Source organism: Salmo salar, chromosome 09 (assembly GCF_965601325.2).
Source record: "Salmo salar chromosome 09, fSalSal1, whole genome shotgun sequence".
Taxonomy (NCBI): Eukaryota; Metazoa; Chordata; class Actinopteri; order Salmoniformes; family Salmonidae; genus Salmo; species Salmo salar.
The window spans coordinates 77,476,703-77,495,770 of record NC_138299.1 but is presented as its reverse complement, the minus strand read 5'-3'; the positions used below and the strand labels follow the sequence as shown (position 1 = coordinate 77,495,770).

At 44.9% G+C, this 19,068-nt stretch overlaps 1 protein-coding gene across 1 annotated transcript in view; it reads right to left on the bottom strand.

Annotated features, from left to right (window-relative positions):
- Positions 1–5,024, bottom strand: part of LOC106611816 (testican-1) — a 334,714-nt gene extending 329,690 nt beyond the window's left edge. The window contains exons 1-2 of the mRNA XM_014212411.3: positions 4,789–5,024; positions 4,024–4,194 (exon numbers count right to left, since the gene is read on the bottom strand). Of these exons, the coding sequence (XP_014067886.1) occupies positions 4,024–4,191 (168 nt within the window). The 5' untranslated portion in view covers positions 4,192–4,194; positions 4,789–5,024. The remainder of the gene's footprint in view (positions 1–4,023; positions 4,195–4,788) is intronic.
- Positions 5,025–19,068: the final 14,044 nt, after the last annotated feature.

The following is a 19,068-nucleotide window of genomic DNA, read 5'->3' as shown; positions in this document are numbered from 1 at the left end:
CTTGCTGTCTCTGCTTGGCCGTTTCCCTTCTTTCCACTGGGATTCTCTGCCTCTGACCCTGTTACGGGGGCTGAGTCACTGGCTTACTAGTGCTCTTCCATGCCGTTCCTAGGAGGGATGTATCACTTGAGTCACTGACGTGATCTTCCTGTCCGGTTTTGCACCCCCTCGGGCTTGTGCGCTGGAGGAGATCTTCGTGGGCTATACTCAGCCTTGTTGGTGGTCTGCGGATATCCTTCTAGTGGTCTGGGGGCTGTGCTTTGGCAAAGTTGGTGGGGTTATATCCTGCCTGGTTGGCCCTGTCCAGGGGTATCGTCAGACGGGGCCACAGTTTCTCCCGACCTCTCCTGTCTCAGCCTCCTGACCTGTTCACCGGACGTGCTACCTTGTCCCAGACCGATTGTTTTCAACTCTCTATAGAGACAGCAGGAGCAGTAGAGATACTCTGAATGATCGGCTATGAAAAGCCAACTGACATTTACTCCTGAGGTGTTGACCTGTTGCACACGCCACAACCACTGTGATTATTATTATTTGACCCCGCTGGTCATCTATGAACATATGAACATCTTGGCCATGTACTGTTATAATCTCCACCCAGCAAAGCCAGAAGAGGACTGGCCACCCCTCAGAGCCTGGTTCCTCTCTAGGTTTCTTCCTGGCCACTCCTTTCTAGGGAGTTTTTCCTAGCCACTGTGCGTCTACATCTGCCTTGCTTGCTGTTCGGGGTTTTAGGCTGGGTTTCTGCATAGCACTTTGTGACATCTGCTGATGTAAAAAGGACTTTATAAATACATTTGATTGATTGATAAGTTGATGGTCTGATCACATTTGATCCTCAATAAGAGGATCAAATGAAAATAATCAATCTGACTAGTTTGATTAAGCCTCCTCCAAGAATATCTTACAAGATCCAGGTTTTTAAGCTTCCAAATTTCAGTTAATTCCAACATGTCCATAATATTCGTAATCTCTTTGAGCGCCAGAGGCATCATCAAAAATTAAACCAAAATGTCACAGCCTTTACCCTCTCCACTCCGCTTCATCCCTCCTCCCCTCTCCTCTCCTCCCAGACATCAAGCAGCTTCCACCTAATGAGTTTCATTTGCATGGAAAACCATGGAGAGGGAGCTGCACGCCACAGACACACACACCTCCTCCCTCCCCCCACATACACACAACATAGGGCTTTAAGGGACTTTGCTAACGCTAGCTCTGACTTGGGCTGCGGCTGCTTCGCTTAAGGCCGTTTACAGGCTGCTAGATGCTAGGTTTCACGCCACCACTCCAATGAAGCACGATGCAGCGCCAGGGTCAACGCTAGCTCCCACATCACTCCAGTCAAGAAAATGTTTGCTTATGTCAATAACCACTCTCACTGCTGCATGCCCTGTTACACATTATAGTTAGGGTCTGTGTGTATATCAGACAATCTACCACAGGTATGACACAAAAGTACTTGTTTACTGTTCTATTTATGTTGGTAACCAGTTTATAATAACAATAAGCCACCTCTGGGTTTGTGGTATATGGCCAATATACCACGGCTAAGGGCTGTATCCAGGCACTCTGTGTGGCATCTTGTCTAAGAACTGCCCTTAGCCATATACCACACCCTCTTCGAGCCATATTGCTTAAATGTACCACACCACTTGGTCCTTATTGCTTAAATATTCCACACCCCCTTGGGCCTTATTGCTTAAATATACCACACCCCCTTGGGTCTTATTGCTTAAATATACCACACCCTCTTAGGCCTTATTGCTTAAATATACCACACCCCCTTGGGCCTTATTGCTTAAAAATAGCACACCCCCTTGGGCCTTATTGCTTAAAATATAGCACACCAAATTGGGCCTTATTACTTAAATAACCAACATGGCAGGGCTAGATGAGACTGCTAACAGTTGCCGTTACACATTTCTAAATCCCTAATGCATTAGAGGGAACAAACAGGCTATGTCTGTGTCCCAACCATCGAGAACACCTTATGGGCTCTGGTCAAAGGTAGTGCACTATATAGGGAATAGGGTGGTGCCATTTAATACTCACCCTAAACCACTGTGTTCCATTGATTACAGAACCCCCAGGATCGCTATGGTCCCAGTGGCCTGTGACTGAGTAGGGAGCATCAGTGAGTCAGATGTGTGTGTTGAGGGTGAGCAGGCCACACACTTGATTAAACCTGTTGGGGTGTAGGGGGCAGTATTTTCACGGCCGGATGAAAAAACGTACCCAAATTAAACTGGTTACTACTCTTGCCCAGAAACTAGAATATGCATATTATTAGTAGATTTGGATAGAACACACTCTGAAGTTTCTAAAACTGTTTGAATGGTGTCTGTGAGTATAACAGAACTCATATGGCAGGCAAAAATCGGAGAAAAATCCAACCAGGAAGTGGAAAGTCTGAGAATTGTAGTTCTTCTTTTGATTCTCTATCGAAACTATAGTTTCTGTGGGGTCACGTTGCACTTCCTAAGGCTTTCATTGGCTGTCAACAGCCTTCAGAAAGTTCTTTCAGCATTCTCCTATCACTGGGCAGATAATAGGAGCTCAGTCAATCAGTCGACTGCCTGTGGACAAAGGGATTGGATATGCGCGGTCCCGCGAGTGCGATGTTCCTTCTTTTTCTTCTTGAATGGATATGCTATTGTCCGGTTGGAATATTACCGCAATTTTACGTTACAAATACCATAAAGATTGATTTTAAACAGCGTTTGACATGCTTCTAAGTACAGTAATGGAACATTTTGACTTTTCGTCTCTGGTACCGCGCTCGCACATTATGCCTTTGGATAAGTGATCTGTACGCATGAACAAAACAGAGGTATTTGGACATAAATATGGATTATTTCGAACAAAAACAACATTTCTTGTGGAAGTAGCAGTCCTGGGAGTGGATTCTGATGAAGATCAGCAAAGGTAAGACAATATTTCTAATACTAATTCTGAGTTTAGGTTGCCTTGAACTTGGCGGGTGTCTGTATAGCTTGCTGTGATGGTTGAGCTATGTACTCAGAATATTGAAAAATGTGCTTTCTCCGTAAAGCTATTTTAAAATCTGACACAGTGGTTGCATCAAGGAGTAGTCTATCTATAATTCTTCAAATAATTGTTATATTTTGTCAACGTTTATGATGAGTATTTTTGTAAATTGATGTGCACATTCACTGGCAGTTTTGGTGGGAATACATTTTCTGAACATCACGCGCCAACGTAAAATGCTGTTTTTGGATATAAATATGAACTTTATCAAACAAAACATACATATATTGTGTAACATAATGTCCTAGGAGTGTCATCTGATGAAGATCGTCAAAGGTTAGAGCTTCATTTAGCTGTGTTTTGGGTTTTATTGACACATGTCCTTGCTTGGAAAATGGCTGTGTGATTATTTTTGTCTATGTACTCTCCTAACATAATCTAATGTTTTGCTTTCGCTGTAAAGCCTTTTTGAAATCGGAAAATGTGGTTACATCAAGGAGAAGTGTATCTTTAAAATGGTGTAAAATAGTTGTATGTTTGAGAACGTTGAATTATGACATTTTGTTGTTTTGAATTTGCCCCCTGATATTTCACTGGCTGTGTCCCGCAGGTGGGACGCTAGCGTCCCATGTAGCCCATAGAAATTAAGCCCGCTGCCAGCCTAGCTGGGACTCTCACTCACGTACTTAGGACCATAGAAGTTAAGCCAGCTGCCAGCCTAGCTGGGACTCTCACTCATGTACTTAGGACCATAGAAGTTAAGCCAGCTGCCAGCCTAGCTGGGACTCTCACTCATGTACTTAGGACCATAGAAGTTAAGCCCGCTGCCAGCCTAGCTGGGACTCTCACTCACGTACTTAAAGTAAGTAAAGTAAAGCAAGGAAGGGGCTGCCTACACACACACCTGCGTCAGTCAAATAACCCAACCATTACTAGATACTGCAATGGCAACAGGCCTCGTGGCCAGATCCAACAGTAGCCGAAATAGCCCATTTGAAAGCAAAGTTGCGAAAAACACGGTAATTCTAAACTCACATCTCTGAATTTGTTCCAATATCTGTCCTTGTCGTACTGAGACACGGTGCTCAGCCATTTGTCGTTGTCCAGCGCGTGGCCATTGTTGTTGTTACGGACCACTGTTTCCCCGCGCCTGCCTTCAGTGCGCAGCAAGAGAGCCGCGAGAGGCAGCAGACAGAAAAGCATCGTCTGAAAAAAGCAAGAAAGGGAAAGAGAAAATTAGAGAGAAAGTGACATTGAGCACAAGGGATGGACAACAAGGGATGGAGAGGAGTTTGCTGCCCTAATGCACAGATAGTGAACTAGGCATAATTTTCAACGCAACCTACGCACCTAGAAGTTAATTCACATGCACTTACTATCAGGGACTGAATATTCATTTAATGATGTAAATATCTGCATCAACAATGGAGGAGGACAGGATGTTATTCAACCTATTAGGTTGGATGAATTAGATTGCCTGAGTGCCTCTTATGCAATTGCTGCTCCTCCTCTTAAACTGATTATAAACATTTGAAAACATATCGCATTTTCACACCGTGGCAGATGGAGCACGGGAAACGATTAGCTCTAGAGGCTCTCCGCCAGATAAACAGGCAATTAACAGCCTTCAACACAATTACCGTCTCCTTGAAGCGCGCGCCCCTCACATCTCCTCTTACCAAAATAGGAGTGAACCAGAAATACATAGACTACGTAGCCTATCTTCCTCTGCCTCTCATCTCTACATACAAATCTATCGCTACGGGTCCTAACTCAGACCCACCTCTCCCGTCCACCTACCTCGGATAGCTTGTCCAGCTTCTGGGGGAAACAGAGGGCTCAGTTGTGAAGTTTCTGCGGGTGTCAGTTAGACGGTTTAACGGTCCGGTAGAGTAGACTGAGTATCCACGGGACCTCCGGTAGCTCCGAACTCAGCAGTAATACTGACGACGACCGTGAGCAGCAGGAACGAGCCTCAGAACTTGTCTCTCTCCTCCCCCTCCGTAACCTTTCCGCCCAGACTCCGCCTCTCTGATAGCAGTCTCTCTCTCTCTCTCCCCCACCCAACCGCTCCCTCACTCACTCTTTCACCCTCCTCTATACCTCCCTTTCTCCCTCCCTGTTCCCTATCCCCCCTCTCCCCTCTCACTTTCTCTTTGCAGTGCAGTGTTGGTGTGTCAATGATTTACAACGGAGGGAATGGTGCATTCACAATGGAATAAGCGAATGTTTGTTGTTTCAACGCGAGATTTCCAGGTGATAAGACTACCAATAAGAAGGATATGTTTTTGGTGATGGATTATTTTGTACTTTTATGATTGATATAGTCCTACACACCTTTTGTAGTTGTTATCCCCAGATAACTCTCTTCTGGTCATCAAAATGCGAGCCGAGTAAGCAGTTTCTTTAGTGAAGTCCTAGTTAAGAACTGATTCTTATTTACAATGACGGCCTAGGAACAGTGGGCTAACTGCCTTGTTCAGAGGCAGAACGACATATTTTTACCTTGTCAGCTGGCCCAACGCTCTAAACACTAGGCTACCTGCCACCTATTGTTACTGCATGATTCCATTACTTTAAACGTGAAGGCTTTTGTAGAATTAAGCACTGTGAATATATCTGACACTTTACAATAATCTGTATTATGTGCTATTGGTCAATTTCATGTAACCTCGAGTTGTCAACTATTTCAAGATATGGCCTGCGCGAGTAGCTTCCTGACCCACTGCAGAGACTCGCGAGCGCTTTACTTTCAGCATCGCTGTCCCTTCAGCACCACGCGCAGCGCACGATGTCATGGAGGAAGCGCTAAGGAACTAAACTGGGGAACAACAAACATGTAAAGCCGAGTCCAATATAGCACAGAATAGCAGCCAAAGGAAAACGGGTCCGAACAATGTGTCTCTTTTTTACGCCTATGGCATGCGGGCATGGTCGTTATATTATAAAATGCAGGGATAATCTCTCCCAACAGACTCCCTCCACATATTCTCTCATCTCCCCGGGCTCCGGGCTGAGGCAGGCCGACATGCCTTCACTCTGAGTGGCTGTCGCTCCCGAGGCTATATATAGCCTATCCGGTGCACGGTGTGACTGCAGACATGCAATGGCAGCGACACCTGTGCAATGAGGGGAAACGAGGCGGAAGGAGAAGGGTTTAATGTCTAACCTATAAACTATGCATCCCGATATGGAAGTCTGGAAAAAAAACGTAAAACTGATGCAATGAAGGGTCCAGTCCTGAGGGTGGGTGGATAGCCTATCAATTGGTTTGCTTACTTTGCTTTGTTCAGGCCTTACTTGTACAATCGTGGCCAAAAGTTTTGAGAATGACACAAATATTCATTTCCACAAAGTTTGCTGCTTCAGTGTCTTTAGATATTTTTGTCAGATGTTACTATGGAATACTGAAGTATAATTACAAGCATTTCATAAGTGTCAAAGGCTTTTATTGACAATTACATGAAGTTGATGCAAAGAGTCAATATTTGCAGTGTTGACCCTTCTTTTTCAAGACCTCTGCAAACCGCCATGGCATGCTGTCAATTAACTTTTGGGCCACATCCTGACTGATGGCAGCCCATTCTTGCATAATCAATGCTTGGAGTTGAGGGTTTTTGTTTGTCCACCCGCCTCTTGAGGATTGACCACAAGTTCTCAATGGGATTAAGGTCTGGGGAGTTTCCTGGCCATGGACCCAAAATATTGATGTTTTGTTTTCCGAGCAACTTAGTTATCACTTTTGCCTTATGGCAAGGTGCTCCATCATGCTGGAAAAGGCATTGTTTGTCACCAAACTGTTCCTGGATGGTTGGTAGAAGTTGCTCTTGGAGGATGTGTTGGTACCATTCTTTATTCATGGCTGCGTTCTTAGGCAAAATTGTGAGTGAGCCCACTCCCTTGGCTGAGAAGCAACCCCACACATGAATGGTCTCAGGATGCTTTACTGTTGGCATGACACAGGACTGATGGTAGCGTTCACCTTGTCTTCTCCGGACAAGCATTTTTACGGATGCCCCAAACAATCGGAAAGGGGATTCATCAGAGAAAATGACTTTACCCCAGTCCTCAGCAGTCCAATCCCTGTACCTTTTGCAGAATATCAGTCTGTCCCTCATGTTTTTCCTGGAGAGAAGTGGCTTCTTTGCTGCCCTTCTTGACACCAGGCCATCCTCCAAAAGTCTTCGCCTCACTGTGCGTGCAGATGCACTCACACCTGCCTGCTGCCATTCCTGAGCAAGCTCTGTACTGGTGGTGCCCCGATCCCGCAGCTGAATCAACTTTAGGAGACGGTCCTGGCGCTTGCTGGACTTTCTTGGGTGCCCTGAAGCCTTCTTCACAACAATTGAACCTCTCGCCTTGAAGTTCTTGATGATCCAATAAATGGTTGATATAGGTGCAATCTTACTGGCAGCAACATCCTTGCCTGTGAAGGCCTTTTTATGCAAAGCAATGATGACGGCACGTGTTTCCTTGCAGGCAACCATGGTTGACAGAGGAAGAACATTGATTCCAAGCACCACCCTCCTTTTGAAGCTTCCGGTTTGTTATTCAAACTCAATCAGCATGACAGAGTGATCTCCAGCCTTGTCCTCATCAACACTCACACCTGTGTTAACGAGAGAATCACTGACATGATGTCAGCTAGTCATTTTGTGGCAGGGCTGAAATGCAGTGGAAATGGTTTTGGGGGGATTCAGTTCATTTGCATGGCAAAGAGGGACTTTGTAATTAATTGCAATTCATCTGATCACTCTTCATAACATTCTGGAGTATATGCAAATTGCCATCATACAAACTGAGGCAGCAGACTTTGTGAAAATTAATATTTGTGTCATTCGCAAAACTTTTGGCCACGACTGTAGGCAGGGACATAGCCGCGGGAAAAAGGGCTGCTCAGGATGCTGCAGCACTCCCTAAAAAATCAGAATAAATACAATACCAGTCAAAACTTTGGACACACCTACTCATTCAGGGGGTTTTCTTTATCATACTATTTTCTACATTGTATTTCTATTTACTTTGGATCTGGAATCCCTCAACTGAAGCTAGCCAGCTAACTACCTACCAGCTATCAGTTAGCAAACCATTGCTAGCGGTCATCAGCTAACCTTTAGCTCGGAAAGCTCTCGCCAGTTCGAACAACGTGACTCAAACCAGAGCATAACGGACCTATTATTATTTTATATATTTTTTTCCCCATATCCCCGGATTCCTACTGCAAACTCTGAACATTTTCATCTGGATCTTCGCAACTAGCTAACCGCAATCCCGGGTGACTACTCCTGGCTAGCGATTCCATCCTGGAGCAAGCACCAATTAGCCTGAAGCTAGCTTGGCCAGGGCTCCTGTGCTACCACCAAAGCCCACTCCTGGGCTACAATATCCAGACCCCTTCTACTGCCGGTAAGGGGCACGGAACCCCGACAATCCTCTACGACTGGAATACCGACATAATCTACCCGAGGATTCCAACAGGCCCCTCAGGCGCGACGTCCGCTGAAGGCCCATTCTGCTAACCGGCCTGCTAGCTATCTAGAGCTACTTGGAACGCTACTAATTCCATGACTGGTCTATCGACGTCACCGCACGAAGAGGCAAAAACAGACTTACCCCCATCGCAACGTCCCCCAAAGGCTAACTTGCTTGCCCCGGTCTGCTAACTGCTAGCTTGCCAGCCCCGGTCTGCTAATTGCTAGCTTGTTTAGCCCCGGCCTACTAACTGTTAGCTTGTTAGCATCGGCGTGCTAACTGTCTGAATCGCCGTGTCCCCAGTCAGCCCAACCAATCACTGGACCCATATGTTCACTTGGCTACGCATGCCTCTCTCTAATATCAATATGCCTCATCCATTACTATCCTGGTTAGTGATTACTGTCTTATTTCACTGTAGAGCCTCTAGCCCTGCTCAATATGCCTTAACCAACCATGTTGTTTCACCTCCTACATATGTGATGACATCACCTGGTTTAAACGTCTCTAGAGACTATATCTCTCTCATCATTACTCAATGCCTAGGTTTACCTCCAATGTACTCACATCCTACATTACCTTTGTCTGTACACTATGCCTTGAATCTATGCGATCGTGCCCAGAAACCTGCTCCTTTTACTCACTGTTCGGAACGTGCTAGGTGGCCAGTTCGTATAGCCTTTAGCCGTACCCTTATCCTACTTCTCCACTGTTCCTCTGGTGATGTGGAGGTTAATCCAGGTCCTGCAGTGCCTAGCTCCACTCCCACTCCCCAGGTGCTCTCATTTGTTGACCTCTGTAACCGTAAAAGCCTTGGTTTCATGCATGTTAACATTAGAAGCCTACTCCCTAAGTTTGTTTTAGTCACTGCTTTAGCACACTGCCAACCCGGATGTCCTAGCTGTGTCTAAATCCTGGCTTAGGAAGGCCACCAAAAATTCTGAAATCTTCATCCCTAACTACAACATATTCAGACAATGTAGAATGGCCAAAGGGGGCGGTGTTGCAATCTACTGCAGAGATAGCCTGCAGAGTTCTGTCCTACTATCCAGGTCTGTACCCAAACAATTTGAACTTCTGCTTTTAAAAATCCATCTCTCTAAAAACAAGTCTCTCACCGTTGCCGCTTGCTATAGACCTCCCTCTGCCCCCAGCTGTGCCCTCGATACCATATGTGAATTGATTGCCCCCCATCTATCTTCTGAGCTCGTGCTACTAGGTGACCTAAACTGGGACATGCTTAACACCCCGGCCATCCTACAATCTAAGATTGATGCCCTCAATCTCACACAAATTATCAATGAACCTACCAGGTACAACCCCAAATCCGTAAACACGGGCACCCTCATAGATGTCATCCTAACTAACTCGCCCTCCAAATACACCTCTGCTGTTTTCAATCAAGATCTCAGCGATCACTGCCTCATTGCCTGCATCCGTAATGGGTCTGCGACCAAACGACCACCCCTCATCACTGTCAAACGCTCCCTAAAACACTTCTGCAAGCAGGCCTTTCTAATCAACCTGGCCGGGGTATCCTGGAATGACATTGACTTCATCCTGTGAGTAGATGATGCCTGGCTATTCTTTAAAAGTGCTTTCCTCACCATCTTAAATAAGCATGCCCCACTCAAAAAATGTAGAACTAGGAATAGATATAGTCCTTGGTTCACTCCAGACCTGTCTGCCCTTGACCAGCACAAAAACATCCTGTGGTGTTCTGCATTAGCATTGAATAGCCCCCGTGATATGCAACTTTTCAGGGAAGTTAGGAACAAATACACACAGGCAGTTAGAAAAGCTAAGGCTAGCTTTTTCAAACAGAAATTTGCATCCTGTAGTACTAACTCAAAAAAGTTCTGGGACACTGTAAAGTCCATGGAGAATAAGAGCACCTCCTCCCATCTGCCCACTGCTCTGAGGCTAGGAAAAACTGTTACCACCGATAAATCCACTATAATTGAGAATTTCAATAAGGATTTCTCTACGGCTGGCCATGCTTTCCACCTGGCTACCCCTACCCCGGTCAACTGCCCGGTACCCTCCACAGCAACCCGCCAAAGCCCCCACCATTTCTCCTTCACCCAAATCCAGATAGCTGATGTTCTGAAAGAGCTGCAAAATCTGGACCCATACAAATCAGCCGGGCTAGACAATCTGGACCCTCTCTTTCTAAAATTATCTGCCGAAATTGTTGCAACCCCTATTACTAGCCTGTTCAATCTCTCTTTCATATCATCTGAGATTACAAAAGATTGGAAAGCTGCCGCGGTCATTCCCGTCTTCTCCGCTATGCAATCTGGTTTCAGAGCTGGTCATGGGTGCACCTCAGCCAGGCTCAAGGTCCTAAACGACATCATAACCGCCATCGATAAGAGACATTACTGTGCAGCCGTATTCATTGACCTGGCCAAGGCTTTCGACTCTGTCAATCACCTCATTCTTATTGGCAGACTCGACAGCCTTGGTTTCTCAAATGATTGCCTCGCCTGGTTTACCAACTACTTCTCTGATAGAGTTCAGTGTGTCAAATCGGAGGGCCTGTTGTCAGGACCTCTGGCAGTCTCTATAGGTGTGCCACAGGGTTCAAATCTTGGGCCGACTCTCTTCTCTGCCTCCAACTGCTCTTAAACGCAGGTAAAACTAAATGCATGCTATTCAATCGATCACTGCACGCACCTGCTCGCCCGTCCAGCATCACTACTCTGGACGGCTCTGACTTAGAATATGGGGACAACTACAAATACCCGGGTGTCTGGTTAGACTGTAAACTCTCCTTCCAGACTCACATTAAGCATCTCCAATCCAAAATTAAATCTAGAATCGGCTTCCTATATCGGAACAAAGCACCCTTCACTCATGCTGCCAAACACACCCTCGTAAAACTGACCATCCTACCAATCCTCGACTTCGGTGATGTCATCTATAAAATAGCCTCCAACACTCTACTCAACAAACTGGATGCAGTCTATCACAGTGCCATCCGTTTTCTCACCAAAGCCCCTTACACTACCCACCATTGCGACCTGTACGCTCTCGTTGGTTGGCCCTCGCTTCATACTCGTCGCCAAACCCACTGGCTACAGGTTATCTACAAGTCTCTGCTAGGTAAAGCCCCGCCTTATCTCAGCTCACTGGTCACCATAGCAGCACCCACTCGTAGCATGCGCTCCAGCAGGTATATCTCACTGGTCACATCCAAAGCCAATTCCTCCTTTGGCCGCCTTTCCTTCCAGTTCTCTGTTGCCAATGACTGGAACGAACTGCAAAAATCTCTGAAGCTGGAGACTCATATCTCCCTCACTAGCTTTAAGTACCAGCTGTCAGAGCAGCTCACAGATCACTGCACCTGTACATAGCCCATCTGTAAACAGCCCATCTATCTACCTACCTCATCCCCATACTGTATTTATTTATTTATCTTGCTCCTTTGCACCCCAGTATCTCTACTTGCACATTCATCTTATGCACATCTACCATTCCAGTGTTGAATTGCTATATTGTAATTACTTCGCCACCATGGCCTATTTATTGCCTTAACTTACCTTATTTGCACTCACTGTATATAGCATTTTTGTTTTCTTTTGTTCTACTGTATTATTGACTGTATGTTTTGTTTATTCCATGTGTAACTCTGTGTTGTTGTATGTTTTGAATGTCTACGCTGTCTCTTGGCCAGGTCGCAGTTGCAAATGAGAACTTGTTCTCAACTAGCCTACCTGGTTAAATAAAGGTGAAATAAAATAAAATAAAATAAAAATAGTGAAGACATCAAAACTATGAAATAACAAGTATTGAATCATGTAGTAACCAAAAAAGTGTTAAACAAATCCAAATATATTTTATATTTGAGATTCTTCAAAGTAGCCACCCTTTGCCTTGATGAGAGCTCTGCACACTCTTGGCATTCTCTCAACCAGCCTCATGAGGTAGTCACCTGGAATGCATTTCAATTAACAGGTGTGCTTTGTTAAAAGTTAATTTGTGTAATTTATTTTCTTCTTAATGCGTTTGAGCCATTCAGTTTTGTTGTGACAAGGTAGGGGTGGTATACAGAAGATAGCCCTATTTGGTAAAAGTCCAAGTCCATATTATGGCAAGTACAGCGCAAATAAGCAAAGAGAAACAACAGTCCATCATTACTTTCATTTAAGACATGAAGGTCAGTCATTCCGGAAAATGTCATGAACTCTGAAAGTTTCTTCAAGTGCAGTCGTAAAAACAACAAGCGTTATGATGTAACTGGCTCTCATGAGGACCGCCACAGGAAAGGACGACCCAGATTTACCTCTGTTGCAGAGGATAAGTTCATTAGAGTTACCAGCCTCATAAATTTCAGCCCAAATAAATTCTTCAGAGAGTTCTAACAGACATATCTCAACATCAACTGTTCAGAGGAGACTGCGTGAATCAGGCCTTCATGGTCAAATTACTGCAACGAAACAACTATTAAACTAAATTTTACTTTTTGACTGTAACACCATCTTCTGATTGGTTTAAACTACATATTATGACCCCATCACTGAAAGATTAGACTCTCAGGAACACGTATGTGTCTTCTGTTTCTCTTTACAATACCCAACAAGCCTCATTAGAACAGTGTGGACAAGACCAGGCACTACATCAGACTGGGGGGGGGAAATAACAATCATTAAGATCAAACAAAATGATTGTCTGATGATCTGAACATCCCAATACCTTTCTGATGCATTTCAGTCACTTCAAACCATACTTCCTTCAGACTGAAATACTGTCAAAAGTACTGTCAGACTGATTTGTAATAGTCAGAAAAAGTAAAAGTAAACATTGGCCCTTGATTACATCACTTTGTTTAGATGGTGGGGTCTCACATTTTTTTTATATCAAAATGGGTCACGGGCCAGAAAAGTTTGGGAACCCCTGGTATGCACCCTTATGTTATACTAGGGACATTGTTTTCAGATAGCTAGGGCTGACAGTGTTTGTATTTGTATTTATTATGGATCCCCATTAGCTGCTGCCAAAGCAGCAGCTACTCTTCCTACAATTACAATACATTCACAGATTTCACAACACACTGTGTGCCCACAGTGAGGACATTGATTATGCAGAAGTTGTTGATTCTGCTCTTCAGAATCAACAACCTCTGCATAATCAAAATAGTTGCTTTGTGAGGTGTTAAGGTTCACAGTTAGTAATTGTTATGTGAATGCTAGCTGAAAAGTACCAGTGGCCTGGCTTTGGCCCTAAGTGAGTGCAGGTCTGCTGGAGCCATGGCCCAGGGGACACAGGTCCCAGCCTGCATAGATGCCTGTGTAGATGTAAAGAAATCCTGTATAGAAACATGCCATTAGGGCCCCAAAAAGGCTAGGGCTGACTCTGACTGCATGTGTGGGTACGGATGTTGGTACGCAGACCTGAGAGCCATTGAGGCCCCTCATGATTGGGTGGCAGGTAGCCTAGGAATACCATGCTATTGTTTGAGGAGAGTGCACACTTTTGAACATGAAAGTAATTATGTTTCAATAACACAGTACGTCATTTTGTTTATCTGTCGGCCCCAGCTTCGAACTCAGGTCCTGTGTGTACCTAACTGACCCGCTCTGCCCATTCATCGCCATTTACCCGTTGTTGTCTTAGCTCTCCCGATCAACACCTGTGACTGCTTTATGCCTCTCTCTAATGTCAATATGCCTTGTCTACTGCTGTCTCGACTAGTCCTTACTGTCTTATTTCACTGAAGTGCCCTCAGTCCCGATCACCTTGCCTTAGATAGCTATTTTGTCCCACCCCCCACACATGCGGAGACCTCACCTGGCTTAACTGGTCCCACCAGAGATGAAACCTCTCTCATCGTCACTCAACGCCTAGGTTTACCTCCACTGTACTCACATCCTACCATTATGTCCTGAATCGATTCTACCATGGCCAGAAATGTGCTCTTTTTATTCTCTGTTCCAAATGCACTAGACGACCAGTTCGCATAGCCTTACGCCGTACCCTTATCCTACTCCTCCTCTGTTCCACTGGTGATGTAGAGGTTAACCCAGGCCCTGTAGACCCCAGTACCACACCTATTCCCCAGGTGCTATAATTTTTTGACTTCTGTAACCGTAAAAGCCTTGGTTTCATGCATGTTAACATAAGAAGCCTCCTCCCTAAGTTTGTTTTATTCACTGCTTTAGCACACTCCGCCAACCCTGATGTCCTAGCTGTGTCTAAATCCTGGCTTAGGAAGGCCACCAAAAATTCTGAAATGTTCATTCCCAACTACAACATTTTCGGGGGGCGGGGTCGCAATCTACTGCAGAGATAGTCTGCAGAGTTCTGTCATGCTATCCAGGTCTGTGACCAAACAATTCCAGGTACAACCCTAAATCCGTAAACACGGGCACCCTCATAGATATCATCCTGACCAACCTGCCCTCTAAATACACCTCTGCTGTCTTCAACCAGGATCTCAGCGATCACTGCCTCATTGCCTGCGTCCGTAATGGGTCCGCGGTCAAACGACCACCCCTCATCACTGTCAAACACTTCAACAAGCAGGCCTTTCTAATCGACCTGGCCCGGGTATCCTGGAAGGATATTGACCTCATCCCGTCAGTAGAGGATGCCTGGTTATTCTTTAAATGTGCCTTCCTCACCATCTTAAATAAGCATGCACCATTCACAAAATGCAGAACTAAGAACAGATTTAGCCCTTGGTTCACTCCAGACCTGACTGCCCTTGACCAGCACAAAAACATCCTGTGGCATACTGCATTAGCATCAAATAGCCCCAACGATATGCACCTTTTCAGGGAAGTTAGGAACCAATATACACAGTCAGTTAGGAAAACAAAGGATAGCTTTTTCAAACAGAAATTTGCATCCTGTAGCACAAATTCCCAAAACCTTTGGGACACTGTAAAGTCCATGGAGAGCAAGAGCACCTCTTTCCAGATGCCTACTGCACTGAGGCTAGGAAACACTGTCACCACCGATAAATCCACGATAATTGAGAATTTCAAAAGCATTTTTCTACGGCTGGCTATGCTTTCCACCTGGCTACCCCTACCCCAGCCAACAGCTCTGCACCCCCCACAGCAACTTGCCCAAGTCACCCCACACACTTCTTCTTCACCCAAATTGAGATAGCTGATGTTCTGAAAAAGCTGCAAAATCTGGACCCCTACAAATCAGCTGGGCTAGACAATCTGGACCCCCTCTTTCTAAAATGATCTGCCGCAATTGTTGCAACACCTATTACTAGCCTGTTCAACCTCTCTTTTGTATCGTCTGAGATCCCTAAAGATTGGAAAGCTGCCGCGGTCATCCCCCTCTTCAAAGGGGGAGACACTCTAGACCCAAACTGTTATAGAAATACAGTTGAAGTCGGAGGTTTACATACACTTAGGTTGGAGTCATTAAAACTCGTTTTTCAACCACGCCACAAATTTCCTGTTAACAAACTTAACTCATTTGAGTCAATTGGAGGTGTACCTGTGGATGTATTTCAAGGACTACCTTCAAACTCAGTGCCTCTTTGCTTGACATCATGGAAAAATCAAAATAAATCAGCCAAGACCTCAGAAAAAAAACTATAGACCTCCACAACTCTGGTTCATCCTTAGGAGCAATTTCCAAATGCCTGAAGGTACCACGTTCATCTGTACAAACAATAGTATGCAAGTATGAACACCATGGTACCACGCAGCCGTCATACCGCTCAGGAAGGAGACGCGTTCTGTCTCCTAGAGATTAACGTACTTTGGTGCGAAAAGTGCAAATCAATCCCAGAACAACAGCAAAGGACCTTATGAAGATGCTGGAGGAAACAGGTACAAAAGTATCTATATCCACAGTAAAACGAGTCCTATATCGACATAACCTGGAAGGCCGCTCAGCAAGGAAGAAGCCACTGCTCCATAACCGCCATCAAAAAGCCAGACTACGGTTTGCAACTGCACATGGGGTCAAAGATCGTACTTTTTGGAGAAATGTCCTCTGGTCTGATGAAAGAAAAATAGAACTGTTTGGCCATAATGACCATCATTATGTTTGGAGGAAAAAGGGAGAGGCTTGCAAGCCAAAGAACACCATCCAAACTGTGAAGTACGGGGGTGACAGCATCATGTTGTGGGGGTGCTTTGCTGCAGGAGGGACTGGTGCACTTCACAAAATAGATGGCATTATGAGGAAGGTAAATTATGTGGATATATTGAAGCAACATCTCAAGACATCAGTCAGGAAGTTAAAGCTTGGTCACAAATGGGTCTTTCAAATGGACAATGACAATGATATTTCCAAAGTTTGGCAAAATGGCTTAAGGACAACAAAGTCAAGGTATTGGAGTGGCCATCACAAAGCCCTGACCTCAATCCCATAGAACATTTGTGGGCAGAACTGAAAAAATGTGTGCGAGCAAGGAGGCCTACAAACCTGACTCAGTTACGAATGGGACAAAATTCACCCAACTTATTGTGGGAAGCTTGTGGAAGGCTACCTGAAATGTTTGACCCAAGTTAAACAATTTAAAGGCAATGCTACCAAATTCTAATTGAGTGTATGTAAACCCATTGGGAATGTGATGAAAGAAATAAAAGATGAAATGAATCATTCTCTGTCACGACTTCCGCCGAAGTCGGTCCCTCTCCTTGTTCAGGCGGCGTTCGGCGGTCGACGTCACCGGCCTTCTAGCCATCGCCCATCCACTTTTCATTTTCTATTTGTTTTGTCCTTGTCTTAAACGCCTGGTTTCATTCCCCCAATTACTTGTTCATTATTTAACCCTCTGTTCCCCCATGTTTGTTTGTGAGTGATTGTTTGTTTGTAATACGGCCTGTTAATGTGGGCTCGTATTATTGCGTTGTATTTGTGAATATTTGAGTAAATTATGTTTATTACTCATATCTGCTGTCCTGAGCCTGACTACTCTACAACAACTACACACAGGCAATATTATATTCTCTCTACTATTATTCTGCCATTTCACATTCTTAAAATAAAGTGGTGATCCTAACTGACCTAAGACAGGGAATTTTTACTGGGATTAAATGTCAGGAATTGTGAAAAACTAAGTTTAAATGTATTTGACTAAGGTTTATGTAAACTTCTGACTTCAACTGTATATCCATCCTGCCCTGCCTTTCTAAAGTCTTCGAAAGCCAAGTTAAGAAACAGATCACCGACCATTTTGAATCCCAATATAACTTATCCGCTATGCAATCTGGTTTCCGTGCTGGTCATGGGTGCACCTCAGCCACGCTCAAGGTCCTAAATGATATCATAACCGCCATCGATAAAAGACAGTACTGTGCAGCCATCTTCATCGACCTGGTCAAGGCTTTCGACTCTGTCAATCACCATTTCTGATCGGCAAACTCAACAGCCTTGGTTTCTCAAATGACTGCCTTGCCTGGTTCACCAACTACTTCTCAGATAGAGTTCAGTGTGTCAAATCGGAGGGCCTGTTATCCGGACCTCTGGCAGTCTCTATGGGGGTGCCGCTGGGTTCAATTCTCGGGCCGACTCTTTTTTCTCTATATATCAATGAGGTCGCTCTTGCTGCTGGTGATTCTCTGATCCACCTCTACTCAGACGACACCATTCAGTATACTTCCGGGCCTTCTTTGGACACTGTGTTAACAAACCTCCAGACGAGCTTCAATGCCGTACAACACTTCCTTCCGTGGCCTCCAACTGCTCTTAAATGCTAGTAAAACTAAATGCATGCTTTTCAACCAATCACTGCCCGTACCCGCCTGCCCAACTAGCATCACTACTCTGGACGGTTCTAACTTAGAATATGTGGACAACTACAAATACCTTGGTGTCTGGTGAGACTGTAAACTCTCCTGTCAGACTCACATTAAGCATCTCCAATCCAAAATTAAATCTAGCATCGGCGTCCTATTTCGCAACAAAGCCGCCTTCACTCATGCTGACAAACATACTCTCGTAAAACTGACTACCCCACCGATCCTTGACTTCGGCGATGTCATTTACAAAATAGCCTCCAACACTCCACTCAGCAAATTAGATGTCGTCTATCACAGTGCCATCCGTTTTGTCACCAAAGCCCCATATACTACCTACCATTGCGTTGGCTGGCCCTCGCTTCATATTCGTCGCCAAACCCACTGGCTCCAGGTCATCTATAAGTCTTTGCTAGGTAAAGCCCCGCCTTATCTCAGCTCACTGGTCACCATAGCGACACCCACCCGTAGCACACGCTCCAGCAGGTATATTTCACTGGTCATCCCCAGAGCCAACTTCTACTTTGGCCGCCTTTCCTTCCAGTTCTCTGCTGCCAATGACTGGAATGAATTGCAAAAAAATAAAAAATAAATCACTGAAGCTGGAGACTTATCTCCCTCACTAACTTTAAGCATCAGCTGTCAGAGCAGCTTACAGATCATTGCACCTGTACACAGCCCATCTGTAAATAGCCCACCTAACTACCTCATTTATTTTTTTGCTCTTTTGCACCCCAGTATCTCTACTTGCACATCATAATCTGCACATCTATCACTCCAGTGTTAATGCTAAATTGTAATTATTTCGCCACTATGGCCTATTTATTGCCTTATCTCCCTAATCTTACTACATTTGCACACACTGCATATCGATTTTTATATTGTGTTA